Source organism: Trichoplusia ni, chromosome 26 (assembly GCF_003590095.1).
Source record: "Trichoplusia ni isolate ovarian cell line Hi5 chromosome 26, tn1, whole genome shotgun sequence".
NCBI classification, from domain to species: Eukaryota; Metazoa; Arthropoda; class Insecta; order Lepidoptera; family Noctuidae; genus Trichoplusia; species Trichoplusia ni.
In genome coordinates this window covers 425,106-450,263 of record NC_039503.1, presented here as the reverse complement: position 1 = coordinate 450,263, position 25,158 = coordinate 425,106, and the positions used below count along the sequence as shown (strand labels likewise).

The 25,158-nt window shown below is 32.6% G+C and overlaps 1 protein-coding gene across 1 annotated transcript in view; it reads left to right on the top strand.

Moving 5' to 3' along the window:
- The first annotated feature begins 320 nt into the window (after nucleotides 1-320).
- LOC113505535 (pro-resilin-like) overlaps nucleotides 321-25,158 on the top strand; it is a 46,573-nt gene continuing 21,735 nt past the window's right edge. The window contains exons 1-2 of the mRNA XM_026888301.1: nucleotides 321-798; nucleotides 9,416-9,454. Coding sequence (XP_026744102.1) covers nucleotides 9,434-9,454 — 21 coding nt within the window. The 5' untranslated portion in view covers nucleotides 321-798; nucleotides 9,416-9,433. The remainder of the gene's footprint in view (nucleotides 799-9,415; nucleotides 9,455-25,158) is intronic.

Genomic DNA, 25,158 nt, shown 5'->3' with positions numbered 1-25,158 from the left:
TATTTATTTAACAAGAACTTTTGAAAAGCAATGACCCATCCGATTCCATACCTTTACTAGGTACTATTAGCTAGAAACAATTAAAAGCAACATTCCAAGTTATTTAATCGTTTAAAATAATTGTTCTGTCGTGTTATTTTAACTCGAAGCGCAGTTCAAGTTTAACTCAAGTACAAATGCCACCCATCACATTCTTAACCTTACCTAAAGAGTGTAGGCATACACTATTAAATAATATAATTCGGAAATAAAGATGAAAACTATGATTTTCATAAAAGCGATATAAAAAATTGAAGCTCTAATAAAAAAAAAAAAAGGAATCAATATTTTTTCAACGATCTGCATTCGTTAACAAATATCTTTCATAAATTAAATAGTAAAAAAAAAACAAAAAGAAGATGTAAAATTGTTTATTTCAAAATCAAAACTCTCTTTACAACAAACCCGCGATAGGAAAAGAGACAGATATATTGACAAACCACAATATCACTTAATAAAGTTTATAAAAGAATACATTTATTACCAACACTCTCACAAAAAAATCTTTCACCATCAAAGCCCATCAATTTCTAAACCTAACCATCAACCGTTTACCCTTACCGTAAAAAACCCGGAAACTACCCCACCACGCGCATCCTTGGTTACTCAACTCAAATAGAATTCAGATCAGTTCACACCATGTATAAAAGCCTTAGGATGAAGTTTTAACATTCAGTCGCTCGTAAACGTAGAGTCAGTGCACACGTCCGTTTGTGTAGTGCTGTGCAGTGAAGTGTTAAGCAAAGAGGCTTTATAAAAGTTAGTTCTGCTTTTTTTTATTTTTTAGTTTTTAAGTTTGCGGTTTTTTTTTAATTTTGTTTTTTTTTTGTTGTGTTTGCCTAAAAGTTTGGTTTTCGTTTCGTTTGCAACAGCTGATGTTGAATGAGTTTTGAATCGATTCTAAATTTAAATTAATAAATGATATTGTAATTGTAATTTAAAATATTGGAAAATTAAGCTTTTTAATTTCGAAAAATGATTTTATTTTTTGCATTTTAAACACGACTTAATCTATATTTAAACAAAAACAAAACGTATTCCAAAACAAATATTTTGAACATTTAGAAAACGAACGCACACAACATTCGCGAAACCATTTTCGAATAGACTTAACAGATGCAAATCAAACTTAAAAACCTTATATACCTAAGTATTTAACAAAACACATATTAAATGAATATCCTATACTAAAATACAAACATAAAATTTTTACAATACGTAATGAATACATGTACCGCTACCGAACTTCTGCAGGCATTAAATTATTTGCATAATTGCTTGGAAGCCAAATCATTTGAATATAATGCTAGTTGATTAGTATAATACACTAGCTTTTCGCCCGCGGCTTCACCCGCGTCGAGGTCGGTTATATCGCGTTTCCAAGAGAACTTCAAAAAATCTGGTATAAAAACCTATCTTATGTTCTTTCTCAAAGTCAACTCTATCTCTGTACCAAATTTCATTAAAATCAGTTCAGTAGTTTACACGTGAAAGCGTAACAGACAGACAGAGTTACTTTCGCATTTATAATATTAGTAAGGATTTGACGTCTCTTAGTTATAACAGCAGAGTGTGACGTCACGAATCAGGGTTATTTAATAAGAAATAACTTTTAGACTGCACTTTTCGAGTTTTATGTTTGAGTAATGTTAAGTCTGTGACTTTTAACGGTTATGAGTATTCTCTTAATAATCTAGCAAGTATTAATGAAATGTTATATGCCAGATTTGTGTTCTTAAGTTTTCGTAATACTGTGGAGAAGATTTTGTTGGCTATTCGCAAGGAATTTCGTTGCTAATTGATACATTTCATACGATATTTTAGGTTATGAACCGAACTTATAAATATTGCATAGGCACTGTAATAATGATTATAAAATAGAAAATCCTGTTCAGTTAAAATCTATAAGAAAATTAAAAATAAAAGGCCAAACGAAATTTCCCCTCCACACATGTAGACATCATAATCGTGATTATTTATTCAATATTAATGTTAACTGGGACTGGGGCAAGAAAGTTATTTATTAATTAGCATAATAATTATAATCGTATTTAAATCGTAGCAAATCATTGAACATATTTTGCTTCTGAAGTATAACGCAAAGAAACTAGACCAGACAATTTTCTAACTTATTTTTCACGTTTTAATGGTCGATAAAAAAATTCTTCTTAGTATTTCTCAGTGTCATGAAAACAGGACCGAAGAAAAGTTTCTGGTCCTTATAATAGTTATAATTGAGATCCTAAGTCGATATGTAAGTCAGTCAGTTTTACGTTTAATTTGAATAGTTTTTTAAATTCCCTTACAACCTTATTTCATACCTATTGGTACACACAAGACATAGCACATTATTTTCTTTCGGAAACGCAAACATCCTATAAAACAATGAAGTAGTAAAACTGTGAAAGTCGTTCAGGATAATGTACAGATCGCACGAACGTACAGATAGCCGAGTGGTTGAGGTCACCAAACCAAACCCACTGTGCGCGACGTGTCGCGGGTTCGATCCCCGCATAGGACAAGCATTTGGCACACGATATTGCGAGTTACACAAATACACCATTAACTTACACAAGAATAAATCTAAAGATATAAATCCCCAGACATCAAACCGCAACTAGTAACTGCACACAAATGTTTGTCCCATGCAGAGATCGATCCTGCAACAAACATAACGTGCGCAAGCGCATAAAACACACCACTCTGCTATCCCCGTTTTCTGGGCCCCGATTCTGTTATTCACAATGTTCGCTGAATTAAATTTCAAATTATTCCTATTCTTTTGGACATTTTGCTAATACAATTATTGGAAATTAATTGTATTAACCGTGAGTGTTCCACCCCGTACAGAATTTCCAATTATTGTGTTCTAAAAATGCTTAGAATAATCCGAAACGAGCCAATTTTCTTTCATTCATTCATCGTCATTGTAAGTAGAAGAATTGGCGCCAATGAATGAATGGCAATTGAATTATATTTGAAATTATTCCTATCCCCGTAAGCATTTTGCCAACACAATAATTGAAACTTAATTGTAGTGACCTTGAGTTTAGCGTCCCATATTCAATTTCCAATTATTGTGTAGAAAAATGCTTAAGATAAAACGAAAATTTTCATTTTAAACCAAATTTCATACATTCATCGGCCATTTTAAGTAGCACAATTGGGGCCCTGGCCACTTGAACATTGATAAATAAGACGGATCTTCAAGTTTAATCCCTCTTGACGAAGTCGGGTATGAACAGACTTTTAAGAATGTTTTTATCATCTACCTGTCTTTGTAAAGAATTTATTTAGATATGTACTTGCAAAAAATATAATCTATTGCGGTGTTATTTAGCTTCTTCAGAAGATTTGACTTGTTATAAAAATATATTTTGTATAGCTTTAATTAATTTAGTGTTCACACTCGATAAGTATTAGAAAATGTAAAAAGCTATGATTGTCAAAATAAACATTTCCGCTTATGTTTGAGCATTTTCAGCAAAAAGTAAAAACCGGTCAAGTGTGAACTTGACCGGTTTCGTACAAATAGGCTAAAGAAAGGAAAATCGGTTAGGTGTCTAATATTTTTTTGAGTTCAAGTTATCAAACTTATGATCAGAATAATTTTTGATAAACCTCAATAGGAGTTAGAGTTTGTTATTAATAGTTGCTGTCTAGATATCACGGTTCATAAACCACTCTGGTAACAAACACACAGACAGCTGTGTCTCAGTGGGGTTCTGTTTTCACAATTTGGATGCATTAACAAAAAACAAAAACAGGCAGAATAAATATTAAACATTTTTTTAATATTTTCCAACTCAAAAACAATATATGTACACGTTAAAAATAAATGATTGTAATAACAATAATAATCGTGTTTTAATAAAATTCAATGATAAACATAAACCTAGTTTTTATACAGTTATGGTCAATATTTACAATAGACTATTGAAATGCGATTTGGTAATTCTATAGACTGTTACAAGCATAAGGAAATGTTTTTACTAAATAACTCTTCCTATTTATGTTAAGAATGTATATATTTATAATCCTGCGTTTATCAAATAAATTAAATTAAAAAAAAATACTTTTAACTTACCATTCATCTGTTTTTTACTTAAATGATATGCAAAATTTTTAAGACTTAGGGACTTATGTGTGTGGACTATTATGGTCAAAACTACTATAGCACTCCCAAAAATGTCTACATAATTAAAAATCAAATTAGAACCTTCATGGTAAAAATCAGAACCGTTGTTTGATCAACCTTTAATTCCTACTTTTACCAACATTCACTCGATAAATCTTGAAATTTAACTAAATTCTAATGATCATATTCATACATTTACCGACTTGTATCGGTTAACCCTAAAATATACCAATATTCAATTGCATTTACAGTTGCGTGCGTTCAAACCCGCTTCAAATCGAAAATGATCCCATGGGAACATAAAATCGGGATAAAAACTATCCTATGTGTTAATTCTGTCTTAAGTTACGAGTGTCTGTGTACCAAGTTTCGTCTCAATCCGATCTAAAACTGCTTTCATCTAAAACTTTTGAGTTTATAATATTAGTAGGGAATAATACATAAAATAAACGTCTTTAGACTACGCAAACAAATATAACCTTAATCATACAATTTTCTTTAATCTCTTAATCATTATTAGATCTTAATACATCCTGTATATCATCTACCCACTGCTGACAGTTTTATTATTATATCATAATTATGTAATAAATAAGTATTAAATAATAATTAATGTCTTAAGTTAAAACCACGTCACGTCAAGTAATATTATTGCGGGGAAAAGAGATGGCGATCTAGAGCGTGTATTGCGTTGTCCCGCTCACACAATTATGATATTACTTTAAGAGTTTGTGGTAGATCCCCTGGTTTAGTAACTCAATTAACTGCAGGCAGACTACTGCTGCTCTGTACTGCTGTCGAGGGTTGTCTCGATTGAGATTTTTAGTATGATATAGAGGATAGTTGTCCAATTTTAATTTACTCAAGCTAGATTTTGAATGTAGAGCTTTTCAAGACACTAATAATAGTTTAGTCGTGTATACTGACTTACTTACGAAAATGTATTACTAATAAGTTCCTATTAAAATATAGAGATGAAACATAGTAAAAAACTTGGATTGTCCTCATACACAGGTCTTTAGTTAAAGGGCTTGAGCAGAACAGAAGAAGTTTTAATTAGAAATCAGTAAGACAGTAATCAGTTGAAAGCTTCTTCAAGTCATTGCTTGTAAAACACTGGTATTTGGCTGAATACGGTTAGACTGGAAGCCGACCCCAACATAGTTGGGAAAATGATGCACGTTATAAGTTTGACGTGTCTGTCTGCCAATCTTTTTGTGGCATCATAGCTCCTGAACGGATTGGGCGATTTCAAATTAGTTTTTTGTATATGTATAATAGGTGAATTATGCAAAAAAACAAATGTTCTTAGACAAGTTTGATAAAAATAGTCCGAGCCATTCAAAAGTTGAGGGAGATAAAAGTTTTTGATGTCGGGGTTTTACTTTATTTTAATATTATCTTGTTTCCTACCATCCCTACATCTAAATTATGTTATTTACCATATAGAGTACAAATGTTATTAACATCGTGAGATTGTAATTAAACTATTTGTACTTTTGACATCAATTAGAGAAATACCATTTTCAAGTGTCACGTTTTCTCATCAAGTTAACATTAAGTTATGAGAAAACGTTAAATATTTTACTGTGTACTGTATTTTTGCTTCAAGGGTTGATATGAGATACCTTTGCAGTAAAATATTGAAAGATGAATTACGACATTATATAAAATAGGATTATGTTTTGATACAGCTAAAACTGATATAACCATAGAAAAGCGTGCGTGCGTACAACAAATAACACTGTCTATGAAAATTTCAGCAGACTAAATTCGGTTCACGAGATCCAGGCTGGTGATAGACTGACAGACAGCGGTCCCTCAGTAATATGATCCCGTTTATTCCCTGTGCCTTCGAATCCCTAAACGCATCTCACAATTTAACTATTCGTAAGCAAACTATTCAATTTACTCAGAGATGCAATCGCGCATATCTTTTTACATAGAAACAAACTTTTACATAAAGAAAAATGTTTGTGTGATGAGGCATGAGTCTGGGTGTCATTTATCTATACTTATATATAAAGCTGAAGAGTTTGTTTGTTTGTTTGTTTGAACGCGCTAATCTCAGGAACTATTGGTCCAAATTGAAAAATTATTTTTGTTTTGAATAGACCATTAATCGAGGAAGGCTTTAGGCTATAAACCATCACGCTGCGACTAATAGGAGCGAAAATAGGTACAATGGAAAATGTGAAAAAACAGGGCAGGTATAAATCATAACTTATATCTTCTACCCACGGGAACGAAGTCGCGGGCAACAGCTAGTCTATAATATGTATGTTAAAAAAAGTACTTTAAACATTGGTACTATGTACTAGTCCCTAAAATTCGTAAAACCTAACATATATATAACAAATTAACACGTGGTGAGGTCGACCATCGTGTGTTGCGAATGTATAATATTCCATGTTTCCTCATTATTCTATCTTTGTTTCACAATTATCCCACGACGCACAATTGTCTGTTTTACGCTAATGCTCGACAATTTTGATAATTTTGTGTGTGTATGATGCTGGTTATTTGGTCTTACATTTTTATCTTAGCCTTCTCTTATAGACAAGTAACGTTTAACTCGAGATCCCGCCGCGACAGTTCATGATTAAGGACTCCGGTTGGGTCCGAAACTAGTCGGGCGATACCGGTAAATACGCGTGAATAAACCGTTGCATCATTTAATAGCGTTTAATGACGTATGGCTCGCCTGAAAGTCTAGTGGTCGACCCGAGGTCGTGGGTTCGATCCTCATCCAGGATAAATTTTTGGGTGATGAGCCCGATCGTTTGTTCTGTGTTTGGGTGTAATTCATTTATAATATGTTTTTTGTCAGCTTTGATTTGATTGATTTGTTTGAAAATTGGCGATTTTCTTTTTCTTTTCTAAAAAAACCCCTCAGTGAGGATGTTAATCCTTGTGTCGCGGGACTGGCATTCGTGGATCGATCGATCGAACTCGCGACACGTCGATCTCAGTGGGTTAAGCGCGGTGACCTTAACCATTCGGCTATCCGTCCATTCAAAATGTATTACGTCAGAACAACAATTCAGTCTACTTAACCACAGTCAATATTCCCATCAACCGACAAATATTCACATAAATATCACACAATTTAAACCAACAGTTAAGCTATAGTTATGCGGTTATCGTCAACGGTTAGCCTTCGTTACTGTTCGGCTCACGACTTTGACATATCAACAGTAAGTAACACTAACTATACGAGATGTTTATTTTAATAGAATACTGTAAGTTATTTTCGAGTTTAACTTCGGCATGTTAAAAATACTTGGTTAAAGTTAACTTGTTTAGTTTGATCGAAAATAGAGGGGAAAGAGGTATTTTTCGAGAGCTCTATATTCAATGTTTTTGTAACGTCTTAACTTATGTAGGTATATTAAAAACGCCAAAGTTTGTGAATAAGGAATATGGATGGATGTTTAATACTCTATTACGCAAAAACCACAGAACATATTTAGACATAATTTGGTAGACCGAAAATTTATAACCTGGATTAACACATAGGACAGTTTTCTCCCGATTTTTTTTTCCCTTGAGATAATTTTCGATTTCAAACGGGTAGAGCTGCTGGCAACAGCTAGTTCATAAAACAAAAACTAAGGATTTTAGAGCCCGTCCTCTTAGAACCATGAAGGTTCGCTAAGAATACTTTTATGTAGCAACTTCTTCATAAACAAAACGAAAAAGAGTGCTAACGACGGGTTTTAAAACTATTTTTGTTACATTAAACCTATTGCGGTTTTTAGTCAAGTCATTCAATCTATATCTATACTAATCTATATCTATACTCTATACTTAATATATAAAGCAGAAGAGTTTCTTTGTTTGAACGCGCTAATCTCAGGAACTACTGGTCCAAATTGAAAAATTATTTTTGTGTTGAATAGACCATTCATAGAGGAAGGCTTTAGGCTATAAACCATCACGCTGCGACTCATAGGAGCGAAGATACAATGGAAAATATGAAAAAAACAGGGCAGGTATTAATCATAACTTACATCTTCTACCCACGGGGACGAAGTTGCGGGCAACAGCTAGTTTCTGATAATTAGACTAACTATGGACATTTGACATAAAATGCGACAGTTATTTTGGGCCAAAAACAGCTTTCGAATAACTACACACAAAAATCCGTAACTCGATTCAATTTCGATTAAATAAAATCGAATCCCCCTTGTCTTATAACATTGAAACGTCACATTTGAACCCACAACCTTGTTTCAAACCGTGTCAGTAAACCTCCGTACTATATGCGCTATTCACTATAACCTATAGGTAATATTCCGAGTTACATCTATAAAAAGTTAATGCATTGCCCTTTGGTTTAAACACCGGGTTTCAAAAGCAAGGTTATACATCAAGTAAATAGTAATATGACGAATAGTTTATGTATAAGGTAAACCCAGAGGTGGTATTCTTATTGCATACTAGCGGTTGCATGCGACTCCGCCCGCTTGTGTATCGCTGTAAAGCATAACACTTTTGTACTTCGCTCCTTGTAATCCCTCCAAGAACTTGTATACAAAGTTTCATGAAGTTAGAAAGTGTAACAAACAAACATACATTCATCCCTACTTCCCTACTAATATTATAAATGCGAAAGTAACTCTGTCTGTCTGTCTGTCTATTACGCTTTCACGTCTAAACCACTGAACTGATTTTAATGAAATTTGGTACAGAGATAGAGTTGACCTTGAGGAAGAACATAGGATAGTTTTTATCCCGGACTTTTGAAGAGTTCTCTTGGAAACGCGATATAACCAACCTCGACGCGGGCGAAGCCGCGGTCGAAAAGCCAGTAATTTATATATTAGTAGAGATGTATTTACTGTAGCGTCGATCGTAACAAAAACCCATATTCTAAAAAAAGAAGATTATCTTTTGGGAACAAACCCCTAAAACTAGATAACTCTCAAAAGGAAAAGAATGAAGCAAAATTGACATCAGCTGATCAAAATACGCGCTAAAGCAAACACATTTTTTTTTAAATTGCTAGGACGTGCAGATTAGTTGGTTTCTACAACATTTACATAATAATACATTTTACTTAAAATTGCATAATTAAGTAAATAATTACAGAATAAAAAAAAGCTTTTGGAGCGATATTAATGTCTCCATATGCGATTTATTTTCGTTATGTTATAAATAATGCATTTTCTCATGTGTATTTTGAATCCCTAACTTTTTTTTTCATGTTATTCATGATATTATTTTGATTTACAGGTAGAACTACATTAGAAAATGATTTCCTCAGTCAGAAGGGTAAGTTTTACATATATTTGTAGTTAATTTAAGATCTTATAAATTTCGGTATCAACCTTCGCTCAGACATCACTAATTACATAACACAACAATGTCTCCCCAAACAATAATCATTTTTTATTTAATATAAACACACTAAGTTTAAAAACTGTCAAATTAATAAAGTCATTAGCCATCACAATGTTTAGAAGGACAGACTTGAGTAAAAAACGTTTCCCACGAATATTCATTGTGGCTGGCAGAACAAGCATTGATCATTTAAATACTAGTGCTAAACAATCGACTTTATTTAACAATATAGTATCATTAAGGTTAAGTGTTTAGTGAGTAAGCACATGTACCTGCATTACAGTGTAAAAAACTCGTCAAGTGTGTATTGGAATAGAGTTATTAAGGGTTCTGTACAAATAGATTTAAATAACTGATGAGCAATCAAACTGCTTACTTTCTACGCTGCTTGGGCACTGAACCCCAAAAATGAAATTTAGAGCCTCTTCTCACTTCAGAATCTGGTATTTTAAACAAGTTAAACAAAAGGCTTTATCGTTTGGCTAATTGCAATCATAAATTGATCTGATAACGCGTGACATCACTTTCGTGTAAAAATATTGCGAATAGTACGACTTGTCTCCGAAACTTTAAAGCAGTTTATCTTTGTCATTTTTCATTGTTTAGATAAAGACAAAAAATGTGAGTATAAAGATTTTTTTTAACCAGTCGTCATCCCTATTACACGAAAGTCTCAAATATGAAAACTGCAGAATTTAAAGAAATGCTAAACGCACAGTTTCAAACAACTTGTTAAATATCCATAAATCAATTAAAAATAGGCAAGCATTTATGTATCCAAAAACAAATAAAAAAAAAACTAATATTTTCATATCCTCTCGCTTGCTGTAATTGCTCACGATTCGCGCCACAAAATGCATTCAAAATCGATTCTATACAATGTCGCTGCATCGATATTTATCGATAAAGGATATATCGATAAGTGGTCAATTGTCCGACTATTACGAATCTATGACAAGTTCTTTTTTTGAAAGTTGAATTGCATGTTTTTTTTAACTCGAATTGAAAGTTCAACAAAAACGTGCATTCCAATTTCAATTTATACACGGTTATTATATTTGCAGGTGCATTTAAGTGTATGTGTGCAATTTGAATTATTATGTACTAAAATACTGTTATTAAAATTTATATTCGAATTTAATTTATAATTAGCACCGAGCATAATTTATTTTCTTGCTTCTGGTTAGAGAAATAACTCTTATACCGGTGACATTTCTACAAAAGTCAACGATCTTAGAAATCGCTTAATACAAAAATATTGAAATTACAAGTCTTTGTTTTGATATGTCAAAACCGTCTGTGTAATAAAATATCCCAGTCAATTCTGGTAAATGTAAACTGGTCCTGTCATACGAAATTTGTAAGGATGTAGAAGAGTTTACCTTTATGCATGGCACGACAAGAATCTATCAAACACGTTACATATTTGAGAGATTTCTACACACGCAAACATTTTCTCCATAAATAAGCCTGCGTAAAAATTCATGCAAATTCACCACCTATATCCAGTCAAAGAGGCTATCAATGGCGCTACATAACTACCTAGATTCCAGTCTAAATTTCATCCTAACATCATCAATCTGCCTTAAAAGCAATTTCCGTAATCTAGGTGATGGTATGGTTGCTTACTCCATATCGGGTTGCTTTTTGCCGTCAACCAAATGTCAGTGGTTGTCCTCAACCGATTTAAATTGAATGGGCAACTTTTAGGGCAACTTAATAGGTGAATGGGTAATGAAAAAGTAAATTAATGTTCATCATTAGATCTTGTAATGGGGCATAAGAAACTTACTGATATTATGGTGTTGACTGAGATATTAAGAATAAATTAAGTTTGCAACCGGACTTCAAAAAGAAGGAGACGCTCAATAGATTTTGAATTTTTTTAATGGTTGTTAACTCAAAACTTCGGATTGGATAAACAAATTTCTTTGATTATTTTTGACATGATATAGCTGTAACTCAGTTCCATAACGTTTCATCAAAATTGGCTCAGCTTTTTCAAATTTGAAGTCGGTTGTATTTTCTACTTATTAAAACAATCTTACCTTAGTTATTTAGTTTCAAATGAGGTTTTATTGTGTTTTATTCATGTTTAATTAGTCATAGAACTACTGAAAAAGTTGAGGTCCATCACTCGAAAATTTCATCGTTTGTTACTTAAGAGCTGAACCGACCTTATGAGATGTCTTTCCCCTGAATAGGAAAATCCGTCGACACATCAGAAACATAGCCTTTTTTGCCATTTTTCACAATGTTTTCATAATCGAATAGATAGAAAAGGTATTCAATTTAAATTGTTAACTCAAACTAAATATTTTTGAATTCGTAGTCTAAGATTTAATAGCACCATTAACTAATTTTACAATTTGCGAACACATCTCAGTCAATATTTTTACAGATTAATTTCATAGAATTATTTTTTTAAACATTAACTAAAATAAAAATACTTCATTAAATATTTATTAAAATCTCTTTTATTAATTTGACGATTAATTTCAATTATCTTCACATTAGAAACGTCACGGTCGGATAAATTGTGTCAGCATATTATTTTCAATTTATTATTTATTACAAATAATTTTGCTATTTATAATCCAATAGGAATAAATTTATCAATTTAATTAAATTATATTTACATTTCGAAATATTGAATAAATTCAATTTATTGCAATTCAATTTATAAATAAATGGAATTGCATCTTTTTCAACGAATACTTTTTGAATTGCATATGAAATAAACATATCAGATTAATGGTATACGCAACTTGACATAACCGACTTGTTTTAATACAAGATTAGTTTGACATCATGATATGACATCCGCCTTTCAAGGAATTAAGTTTTGTAACATGTTTTTACTGTTTTATGCAGTTTTATGTATCCCATTTGAGAAACATAGACTGATGTTTTCCTGTGTTGGGAGATATTACAAATAGATACGGCATTAACAAATGAATATTGTATTATGTTGACTTTATTCAACATTTCTAAAGAGTTTATTAATCATTTATCTTAAAACTACACGCCATTGTAAAGACACCCAGACTCAGGACAAGCATTCGTTTATCACACAAACGCTCGTCCTACTGTTTGGCGTGGTGACCTTAACCACTCGGCTATCTATAGCTATACGGTAAGTCAAATTGACCCCTCAAGAGGACTCTCCAGATTTCTCTCCAGATTTCTCCTTTTTCGGCTATCAGTAGTCTTACACCAAATCAGGTCATATAAGATTAAATGCTTCATGGTTACTTGCAGTGAGATTGAACCTGTAGCCATTAAGCTTAGAAAGCCAGTTCATAGAACCGCAACGCCACCACGAAATTAGTAAGTAAGAAGTAAAGCACTAACAATTTGCATATGTTTGAGATAACATTGTCCTGGGGTCACAATTTTGACCCCACTTCGCTATCACTTCAAACATTACACTTTCTCGTAAATTGCAAGAAACTGGTAATTTAAGACCCCCATACATCATACAGGGGTGTCACCAAATTTTCACAGTAATGCTTTATTTAATCTTTGTTACAAATATTTTAGTGGAAAAAAGCAATTGTCAGGAATAAAATTTCTTATTTTTTTAATAATAAATAGTTACATTTTATGAGGAAACACATTAGTTTATTTTTGCAAAACTAACGATTTTTGAACCTAGTTACTTAGAATTATGTTCCATTTTATTAATTTCGTTTTGAGTAAGAACCAGCTTTTGATAAAAATAAATGAAAAGCAAACTCTTAAAAGTTATCATACAGTAAATTGCAATAACAAAGTAAAGTCCAGAAAATCTTAAAATTAAGAAAACAATACTTACCAATAGTGACAGCCCTAGTAATTCACTATCGTGCAATCCTAATACCTTGGCAACATGCAATATGTTACAAATTCGAAACACAAACAAATCATACGAAAATCGCTCCTATTACGTCGTCATAAATGTCATTGTAACCGCAAATAATTTTGCACGAGTCGTCAAGCAAGATGCGACAATTCAAAGAATTTCTATTGAAGTCAAACGATATGGGCTTTTTAGTATCGTAATTATCATAGATTTGTAATTATAAAATAATTACACTTATAATGGTCATCTTTGAGATATACGCGTTAAACTTTAGATTCCCTAACGATATAGAATGGAGATTTGTAACAAATTGGACATAATGTCGCATTTAGGTGTCATGTTGTTTCTATTCACTACCGAATGAAAGAGAGAGACAAAATTACATTTAAAATGTCAATAAGTTATTTGTCGTTCTTTTCTGTAGCCGGTGTTTTTTGAAAAGTACTTCTATAATATCTACGGGTAGGTATGCCCGCGGTCATAACCATTTTCTGAAGGCTTCATAATAAATGGATAATGAACACAAATTTGTTAAATTCGTATTCCTGAGATGAGTTTTCTATTAAGCTAACGAAAATATAACTAAATGATTGTCCCTGAAAATTGGAATTTGTCCTGGGTGGAAATCGAATTCAGAACCTCCTGTATAGCAGTCAGGGGCATCAGGGCCACTAACCACTAGACCAACAGACGACTCAAACTTATCGAGTCCGAGAATATAAGTTACTTCATTCGCTAAATGCAATGAATTTCCAGAATTTTAATGAAAGAGGAAGAGTAAATGACAAAATTTCTCTTTTTCAATAATATCAGATTCAATTACTTGAGTCCAAAAAGTAGGAAGGTTGATGGCATCATTTTCATGAATAAGATCATCTATTGTAAGTGAACGGACAGTTTGGGCCATGGCTTTATCAGCATCATCACACTAACCATCGGTATAGGGAAGTTAGAAATAGCAAAAGGTCTCAGAAGATATTCTCCCAAATTCCTCACCAATTATTCCATTCAATTGCCTAAACATACTTATCCAACAAGCATATAGTCCCATATCCATTCACTAACATTTTACTCAAGATTAAAATTGATTACGTTGACATTTTGAACTCTATTGCATAGTACATAAAGTTTATATGTCATTGTTTATTATTAATAGTTCGGGCGCCATCAATGCTTGCGTATAATTATCACAAATTGTGAATTGGGTAAGAGTTGGGTAATGATCAACTACTGGGCATCTTATAGATTGTAATGTTACATTGCTACAAAATACTCGTAACTAATACAAATTTCGTACATAACTTAGTATTTACGACGCGAGTCTATCCCATACGGTTGAAGCTATGAAATTCAATCTCTATTGCATGCCTAAGTAAGAGTGTGTATGAGCTTGTATGACAGTAATCGCTTGGATACTAAAATTGCCTTGCAGTGAAAGAAACTTTGTGGGAACGAACGAGAGTAGGGACCCAGGAGCATTGAAATAGAAAAGGGATTGAAAACTTCAAATTAAAACTAGGGACAAAATTTTCAGCGAAGAAATGTTTCTTGACAAACAAGCCTAGAAATCGATGTTCCAAAAATGGAAAAGCAAAATAACAAAACAACTAATCTGAAACCATTAATTCCCATCTAAAAATTCTCATAAATATCTGCACTCCTACCCAGAAAATTACCTCCCAATCTCACGCTTCACATCCCTAACTAGGCAACTAATGCACATCAATTAATCACTAAAACATGTCTTACCTTATTCTTGCTATTTACTACAAAATTCCTTTAGTTTCATCACGTTTGTGAATCTGATACCCTTTCGCCGTAATTACCTGTCGATGTGTCCAATTGACCATACCGGGCGCACCTGACAGGTACAAATCGATGCCTTGGTATGCCAATTATTCTGTGTATAGTCGCAAATTAGGTTGTCAATCGAATATCATCTATCAAAGACTTTGCCTATAGATGGCGGGCCTATTTCTGCTTGTCATCTTAATCTAATTTTAATAGCTATTCGTTGATTTTGCTTTTTGTAGATGGATTAGCAATCTTGACTGCACGTTTAGCCTAGTGGTAGTACCGCCAAACCGACTCTGCGAGACGTGTTGTGAGTTCGATCCCCGTGTAGGACAGACCTTTTCGTGATCAACGAATTGATTGTCCTGAGTCTGGGTGTCTTTGTACATGTGATTTGATTATTTTTGACACACCAATCCAAGGATTAAATTAATTACTGCACGAGTCGTGTTATTAAAAAAACTTGCATATTTTTCGTCTTCGCAATGCAATTCATTTTAAATCTATTTTCGTCATATTTACAAAATAAGTTTTAAAACGATTACTTACTTAAGCTCAGATGTCTATCCGTCTTTCACCTGTCTTTATTTCAATAACCGCGGTAGTAAGACAGTTGAAATATTCACAGATGACAGGTATTACAGTAGCCATTATAAAATGTAAATCATAATTAAGAAAAGGTTACAGAACAAACATAAATACCTCACTTTATCTCGTGTCATCATCCATAATGCGTTTTACAGTATTCAAACCATTTCATCTTATGTTAAAATTCCTACAAATGTTATTCTTGGTCTGCTATTTACGAAACTTCCTTATTTGCTCATATTATGTCAGTCTATCTCCCTTGTGTCATAAGTTACAATGATATTTTTGCGGAAATAATCAGCTTAAATTGAATTTTCTCTTTGAAAGGCGTATGGCCGTATGTCCGGTGGTAGACTTAGTAAATCCATTGAAGTATCCTTGCCGATATTCTATGCATCTGTTCGAATGGACTTATCCAGTTAGTTGACGGCGTTCATTTTGTGTTTCGTTGATGACACAAAGCTTAAAGCATTGTTTAATATATAGAAGTAGGCAATCTAAAAAAGATGATGCAATCCGTCTTTGCATAGTCGGCATAACTTAATCTGTTTTTGCAATAATACCTACTGGGTCTTCATCTACTAACCTTAGAACAACGGCTAAGGTCAATAGAATCCAGGCAATCTAATAAAACTCCTCTACAAGGGCAGAACATAACTTCGTAATGTTTGACCTGCATAACAAATTCCGAACCGATTATAATAGTAAATACCACAACTAAGGGCGTTGCAGTCCAAAGGGTACGATCTACCCACACTTTAGAAGTCCATTACGATAGAACGAAGCACTTGACTGCACGGATAGCCGAGTGGTTGAGGTCACCACGCCAAACCCACTGAGCGCCACGTGTCGCGAGATCGATCCTCACGAAGGACAAAAAATTGTGATCCACGAATGCTTGTCCTGAGTCTGGGTGTCTTGGTGCATGTGATTTGAATGTTTGTGAAATCCCCTGCGATACAAGGATTAAATTCCTTAGTACAGCAAAATGCATTGACTGAGGAACACTCACGGTACTATTACATATATAAATTGACACAGAAACACCAAATTACGATGAGCGACCTCGGAGAGCAACATCAATAGGGTGACAATGATTTGTTAAGGAATCTTCATACACAATGTGAGTAAAAACTAAAAGCCTTAGGGCCAAGTGGAAAACTTCAAATCTATGAAAGTGCACATTACCTCGAAAAGTGATCTTTTTTCGGATGGGAAATCATCAAATCACGCTTTGGTTTGAGCGAAAGAGATTGTCAGACTTTTCCTGACTAAAACCCATTCGTGGACTTTTTTTTGGACTTTGTATGTACTTGGACTTTATCCAGTGGCATAAGTTGAACAACTGGATCTATCGTAATCTGGGTTAGACTATTCATTCTTACTTTATGTAGTGGACTTTGTGGTAGGTCATAATATATGATCACAAGGTAATATGTAACATCTTTAGAATAATTCTGATTTTGTATGAAGTTGTGAGCGTGACTAATTTAATGGTTTACGTTCAACTGTTAATATTTTACCGCAGGGTAAAGACCTTGTTCCATGTATTTAGAATGGATTTTGGTGATCAAATATTAAGTTATTTTATAGCATATAGTTTTTAATAGCAATTAGTACATGACAAGTTCAAATTAAGCTCTTAGTAGTCAATATTACCGAACTGGTTACCCTGACGACATGAAAACCACTGAACTATAGTCACCGTACATATTGACGTGCCCACGTCACATGTTAGCCACATACACAGATTCCGACCTTTGTGCTAAACTAAGTTGAACTTAGCTCTAGTCTTAGCTCGACCTGATTCTCTATTGTTTGACTACTCTACTTGGCTGAAGTATTACATATCTCGCAAAAACGAAACAATAGCAAAATGTAAGCAATTATTGCTGTCAACAAAATTACGTTTAGTGATCCTACTGTGACAAATTTAAAAATAAGTAATTGGATTATTTCCGTTGTGGAAATATTGTCGCTTGGGTTTCTTTATATAAAAAAGTAAATTAATACCGTATATCTTCAATATCAATGGTGAGTTTATTAATTGTAAAATTGACAATCGAAAAAAAAAATCACAAAAAAATGTATCCGTCACTCAACCAATTTCTACGAAACACTCGTTTACACGTTTTATGATTCAAAATCACACTTGATTGAACGAATACTAGTTAACAAAACTAGTATTCGCACAATCACGATGGCAATACTTCAAACTTTTAAGTGCAGTCCTTTCATTATGTAAGAAGTCACATATTAACATATTCGTTGGGATTCCACTCCTTGTAATCGTGTCGTCATCATCGTATCCATCTACATAATTATAACGTGTGTGTGTTTTAAACTAACCATTAATTAGCAGAAGAATCCTAATCCTTTTAAATGCTACAGAAATTACTAAGATCTTTTTTAATGTAACTCCTTGGGAAATAGTTGTAAAAGCACTTAGTCTTGGACTCTGATTTGCAACCGGTACATTTTTAATACTGTTGTTTTTGTAAGACAGAGATGCCGCTCTACGCCGTCTATGACGTCTATGACTCTGTCTCTCTTACACACAACAAGAACACTGGAGCAAATACCTAAAGACGCAGTGACACTCCCCAAGTGAGATAATTCAAAGTTATTCTGTGACCCCTAAGTAAGAGTAGTTCCCAGATTTCTTAGTTTTTCACTACCCGTAACGACTGACAAAGATGTATAAATAACAGAGGTCCCACAATTTAAGGAGCCTTCCAAAAAACTAGGAACTCGTTGTGACGTACGGTCACCTATCCACAGAACGACCGAATCAAGCGTATCTCAACTTGTGCAGCTGTAGTTTGACTAACAGGCATACGTATATAATTAGTATAATCTGTTGCCGCAAAAGACAATTAAAAGAACAACATAACCAAACACTTGATATAAATACCTAACTTACAACGACATCAAACAACTAATTAACATTGCGAATAATTATGAGGTTCTTAGCCTATTGGCTTACAGGAACAGTAGTCTTCAAACGTACCACGAACTCTTAAACTAAAGCTATTATATTGTTAAAAAGAGACAGCGCTCTAGACAACGTAGATCACCGTCTCTTTCCCACATTAGCTATAATGTTTGTTTTTGAGCTAGTGGTAGGTCTGTTGGCCACACTGGTTGTACTAGGTCAATACTGGTCGTCTCAACCGGTCCAAGACTTGTACATAAGTGACACTGCACACGCTTGCCTCATTACAACCACGTAGGTTAAACAGATAGGCAGTTAATAGGTAATTAATTAATTAGTTCGAAATAGTATTGGCGAAACTGAAAAGTTCTGTACGATTTTTGGTATTGAATATCTGTTGTTGCGAGACAGAATGAAAATTAATGGCGAATTAAAACTGTCATTAGTGTGAAAAAAGGGCCAGACGGTTAAACAAAAAAAATTCAATAAACTCAAGAATCAAATTTGCTATTTTTACTTAACTTAAATAGTTAAATACACATACAAGATAAATAGAAAATGATCCCACGGGATTTAATCCTGGTTATAAACTATCTGTATACCAAGTTTCGTCTAAATCCGTTCAGTGGTTTTTGCGTAAAAGAGGAACAAACATCCATACATGGTTGCGCACTTTCGCGTTTATAATATTAAGTAGGATTATTTTAACCATCTCAACCTTTATCTTTATAAATCAAATATATTCAATATCTATAAATATTTATTAGTACCATAAACTATTTATTTGATGGTAACATTTCTGCATCATTTTGAATGTGCAACAGATTTGCAATTAACGCGTAATACGGTAGTTTAATTAAACCAATCAATTTTAACTGTAGTTTGAAATACGTAACTTCTTTTGAATGTTAATAACCTTTTTGTTAATATTTATTTATGTTATTTGATTTATTTATTAATTTTACATAAATCTTTAACAACATTAGAACATTTTATTTTACCTTCACAATCTTAAATAACTAGTATTTATAATATACTACTATGAGTATATTTTATGTGATATAATTTAACGATAAACTTTATTACAGTTATAGGTCCGCTTTCTGTCCATTAAGCGGGCCGTTCGTCCTTCTGTCTTTCATTAGGCTGTACCTCATGAATTCATCACAGATAATGTTCTCCTGTTATCAATAAATAAAAATTAAAAATTAAGGTTAATCAACGTTGGTGCAGACGCAAATGTGATGGGTTACCATTTTCGTAAAAAAAAAAAATTTTATTTAATGTCACGACTCGCACTTGACTGATTCATTGAACAGTAGTCTAAAACCTTTCAATCACATTACTGAGCAATGCACATAAAAACTGGATCAGACCACATACCTATGACATAACGACATAACCAAACGCTTTCAAAATTTATTCTATTGATTATTATTTAATACTTCAAATGAACTGACAGGTCACTGTTGGTTCGTATGCCCATACGTGCTAGGTCAAGGAGTAACCCTGACTGTTTGAATGGATAGTTAGCTGTGATTGTGCACTGATCAGATCGTCAGGTTGTTTTGAGGACTTATGCAGGAAGCTGTTGAATAGAAAATATTGAGATGAGTAAGCAACAGTTTTAAATGATTTAATCGTGTTTTGTTAAACTTGAAGAATAATCGTATAATAGTATTTGAAATGTTTCTGACACATGAATCGTTCATAACATTTATTGAAGATCTCAAGATGTCACAACATAAAAGCCAAGACTTTAAGTTATTCCTAAAGTGGCTTAATGCCTCGGGTTTCGGATTTCAGTCATCGCGTCAGATAGCCTATACAAGGTGACAGCTTACACATACAAAATAGTGTAGAATCTAACTTGAAGAGGGGACTCGTTGTTCTGTGAAGCTTATTGTGTCGTTTCGCCTCCACCGTACTTATTAAGTGACAAAGGTATTTGGCACGGGATACCAGTTTATTTGGTGTTTTCTTTGGTTTTCCGAAAGTGCTATTCTATAAGGATTTGATTGGATTTGACAAAGTTACAAGTATCTTCTTTAGTTTCACTACATTCTTCAACTTTCATTGCCAATACTACATATGACTATACTCCATACACGAATGACACACAAACATCTTACATATAGTTGTTTGCGCTTGCGTTGTAGGCTCCTTATTCGGTATTCAATACACTTATTAAGACGTTAATAATCTATTGTGAAGAAGAGATTTATTTGAACTGATAGTTAAATTAGTTGTATAACACTTTACGGTTGAATGATGAGTGATATTTACACCTTGTTTAATGATGGTAAGTGATGATGATTATTCTTTTGTTTGGGTGACATGTGCAACGGACAATTGACCACACACGGTGAACTTAATTAAATATTAGAATATCATGAGGTTTTTGAGCCTTGTCACGACAAAAAATTGCGGATTTTTGTTAGAAATTTATATTGGCGACGAAGTTATTGGTATGTAAAATTTCCATGCTGTGCAGTCAGTTAGAGTCAAAAAATTAAGTTTTGGGTAACTATAATGTTTTTCTAAAATTATTAGTTTTAACCTTTTAAGCGAAAAGTTACCTTCTAAACACCATCAAAGTTAACACAATTTGTTGAACGAACAACTAGTAATTACCAACTTGAACTTTATTACATAAACACGACTAACAACCACTTGTCTGTCAAGTTGACAGCCATCTTGTTATACGATAGTACAGGTTAAGTTCAGAGGAATATATAATTACTTTTATTATTTAATTATATTATAGTAAAAGTAGGGTATTTTATAGTGTTGTAAGAGGTATAAGAGATGTGGCTGTTGCTTTCACATAAAAAATAATAATTGATAAATAAATTAGGAGTAAGAAGTTTTCGTCGTTGACTGGATTTTATTTTATATACGCTGAATGGAAAAGTGTATAGTCATTTTAAAAAATAACGTTGTGAGTCTACCACAGCTGCGAAAAAGTTTTAAAAGTATATAAACTAATATGATTTGGATAACAGAATGCCTCCGGCATATAATTCAGCTGGTATTTATAATACTATTTATTAAATAAACAAAGAATACCTTTACAATTACGAATAAGACTGTAAGAGCTTTTAGATCTTCAAAATGTCCGTAACGGCTGGATCAATTATGCATGATAACAAGGACGGATCTAAATTGCAAAAACAAGTAGTTATTTAACACATTCGAAATGTAATTCCTGTCTAAAATTCAAATAAATCAAAGAGCGAAAGTAACAAAACGTGAGTGCTATTTCTCAACGATTAATACATCTAATATGTATATTACAATTTCTAACTACACGTAATTTAATCTTCAATTAACCAGACTCGTAATTACGATTTTTTTATTGCTACAGTAACATTTTTGCGTGACATAATGTCGTTATTTTGTCATTATGTAACGTTAGTATATAAGGTTATTTAATGAAACATTATAGTGAATTAGAGTTGTGTTTTTTGTGTATGTAAATTGTGAATGGTATGTAATATAAAATGGGGTACAATCTATGTTAACCTGTTGACCGTGTTTTGTTCGCCTGAAGCTATTTTTTAAGCTCGTTTGACTAAGGAGATAGAATTTAAATTTACTAGTATTGAAGTGTCATGCTGTGTGTCACATTTTGAAGTACAAAGATGACACAGATATACACCTAAGTAACTTATATAGCCAGATTTTGATTAAGTATTATAGGCATGTACCTATGTATTTTATCAATCTATTTTAGTAAATAAGAAATAGTATATCTTTGAAAATCGGAATCTAAATTTGCTTAATACAACAAAATTTTCTACACCCTGTGTCTTCACCAGTCTATGCTCCTATTAACGAATATCCTTCTGAAAATTGCACAGACCATGTGCAACGAACAAACATGTAAAAATAATTCATTAAAAAACACTTTGCATGCATCGTTAAAAATAGCAAGTCATACTCAATTCGTTATGGATTAAAACAAAAAAAAACGAATATTAAAACAATTGTTGTGTGTTCAGTTAAGGCTAATTGTTATCTGCGCACAATAACAATAAAAATGTTTGGTTTTAGAAAGTTAATTGTTGTTTGGTAACATTTTAAGTTTGCAAATATATGTATATAGTAAGTAATTAAGGACTGTGCATAGAGATGTAAAATTTGCAAGACGAATATACATTTAATGATTATTTCGCGTGAGGAGATGAGGTCATCAACAAAATTCACTTTGTTTTGCTTCTTTCTGTATCAATACGACCTGGTATAAAAGTATAAATTGGAGAAATATTCTTGATAACTTGTCAGGTATGCTGGTTTTCTCACGATATTTTTCTTCTAACCGTTTTAACCAAGCGATTAGGATTATTTTGTACGCATCGATTCACACCTAAAACTGCCTATCGCCTAGGTAGGAAATTCTGAAAACGGTATGATAACACATCAGCAATCGTTTCTTAAGTTCTATTAACATTTAAATCAGTGACATTTTACACTTATACTGTATTTAATAGGATACCCAACATCCGTGAATATCTGAACAATGTGATATTAAAAAAAAAAAAACTTATGTATATCCCACATTGCTAGGCAGTAATATGTCTAATTCCATTTCTTACACTAATCTGATAACAATTTCCCGCCAATCAGTTTTCTTTGCCTACCTTTCTCATATCTATGGCAATATACTTATATTTAGCAATTCAAGACAGGCATTCACTTACATACACACCGTGAGAAATTTAGAACATTCTCGAAATGAGTTTATAATTATAGGCCGAACGGCGTGCACCTTTGCCTCGCGCTGCCTTGCGTTATAAAAGTGTAATATGTCAAAATGAAAATTACCGCTAAATCGTGTTGCCAAATTTTAATGTCAGCCATCTTTTTCGTCATGTTTTTGTGATATAAAAAGAAGATTTCATTCACCTATTTATTTCGTTTTATTGTCAAATCTATGATTAGAAGTGATGTAATTTAAATATTATCAAATTATATTATTATGTATTATATAAATTTCAATTACATTTACGTTTTAAATTCTACTCAATTCTTTTTTACACAAGCGGAAATGACTTTTGCGTCTGAGTTCTAGATTATTTGAAACATGTTAGCTATGAATTCGTCGTTAGTTGCGTCTACTGGTTATGACTACAGCAATTAATAAACATCTTACCATTGCTTATAAAACATTAATGAGTTAATTACACTTTATGAGTTACAGAAAAAACTAACTATGCAATTCTTGATTATAATTTTAGTCTAATTGACTTTAGTTATGTTTTTACGATAAATCCTTACTTACGCTGCAAATGACAAAAGAAAGCTTTTAATAAAAGTCTTTTCATCTTTTCATTTATTTTTTTCTAATTCTTACCTCAAAGGAAATTTCAAAATGTTACACCAAAAAAAGTATTTACTCGTCCGTCAAGCCCGAACCGCAACAATTTTCTTGTCAGCAAAACACCAATTAAATTGATTTATGCGTGCTTAGTTATTAACTTGATCTTACATATTATAATGTTTATTACATTATAATTTGTTGTGTTATGTAAGTATTATTACATTTACGTAATATTTGACACTTGACCTTACATTAGCCTGCGTTCGTTTTTTGTGCAACGCGCAATTTGTGAGGCATCATTCAAGTTGATTGTCTAAGGTTAAGAAGTTATGATAGATTAGATACGTTGTAACTAAGTCAGGGTTTACTGTGTTAAATGGCAGCAGCTTCGCCCTAAAGTTTATAGGGATCAAGTACAAGTGTTGTAGTTGTTTAAAATAACCGTGTTAAGTGTACCTATTTTGATTTAATGTTAAAGCAAATCAACCTAGACAATGTCACTTAATAACGTATTTAATAAATAGTAAAGTTTTGTTCAATATATTGCAACAGGTAATGTGAATAATTTTAATGAATTAAATGAAAATACGTTTTTTCCTATAATTTAAAAATTAAATCTGTAGGGTTAAATAACGTTACTGCTTCTATTATACTGTGTTATGAAATATCAATTTATCATTTAATAAATGCTTTAACATGTTTTAATTCATCTTAAAGGCGAATATATTGAATATGATTTTATTGCCAGCCTAGATTAACATTAATAGCATTCTATTTGACATCGTTCAATAGGTATCAACAATTAAACATATTAAACTTCCATCATTGTTAAGGAAAATATCAATTATTTTTAAAGCAACGTCATTGAGTCATTAAACATTACCAAACAAATTTACATAAATGTATTTATTGAAATAGTAAAAGCGTCAATAGAAACTCACGATCTCTGGAAAGTTCAACTCTTTAGTGGCAGACGGAAGGCGTTTACGTTTGTAAGGATGCCTAAAAACATAACTATAATGGAAGGAACACCTTCAAAAGAACTATAAACAACGTACAAAGATAATGGCCACACATTTATTAGACTGCTACACTACCTTCAACGATGACCCTCGGTAAAAATGTGAACACGAAGACAAAACGCGATAAAT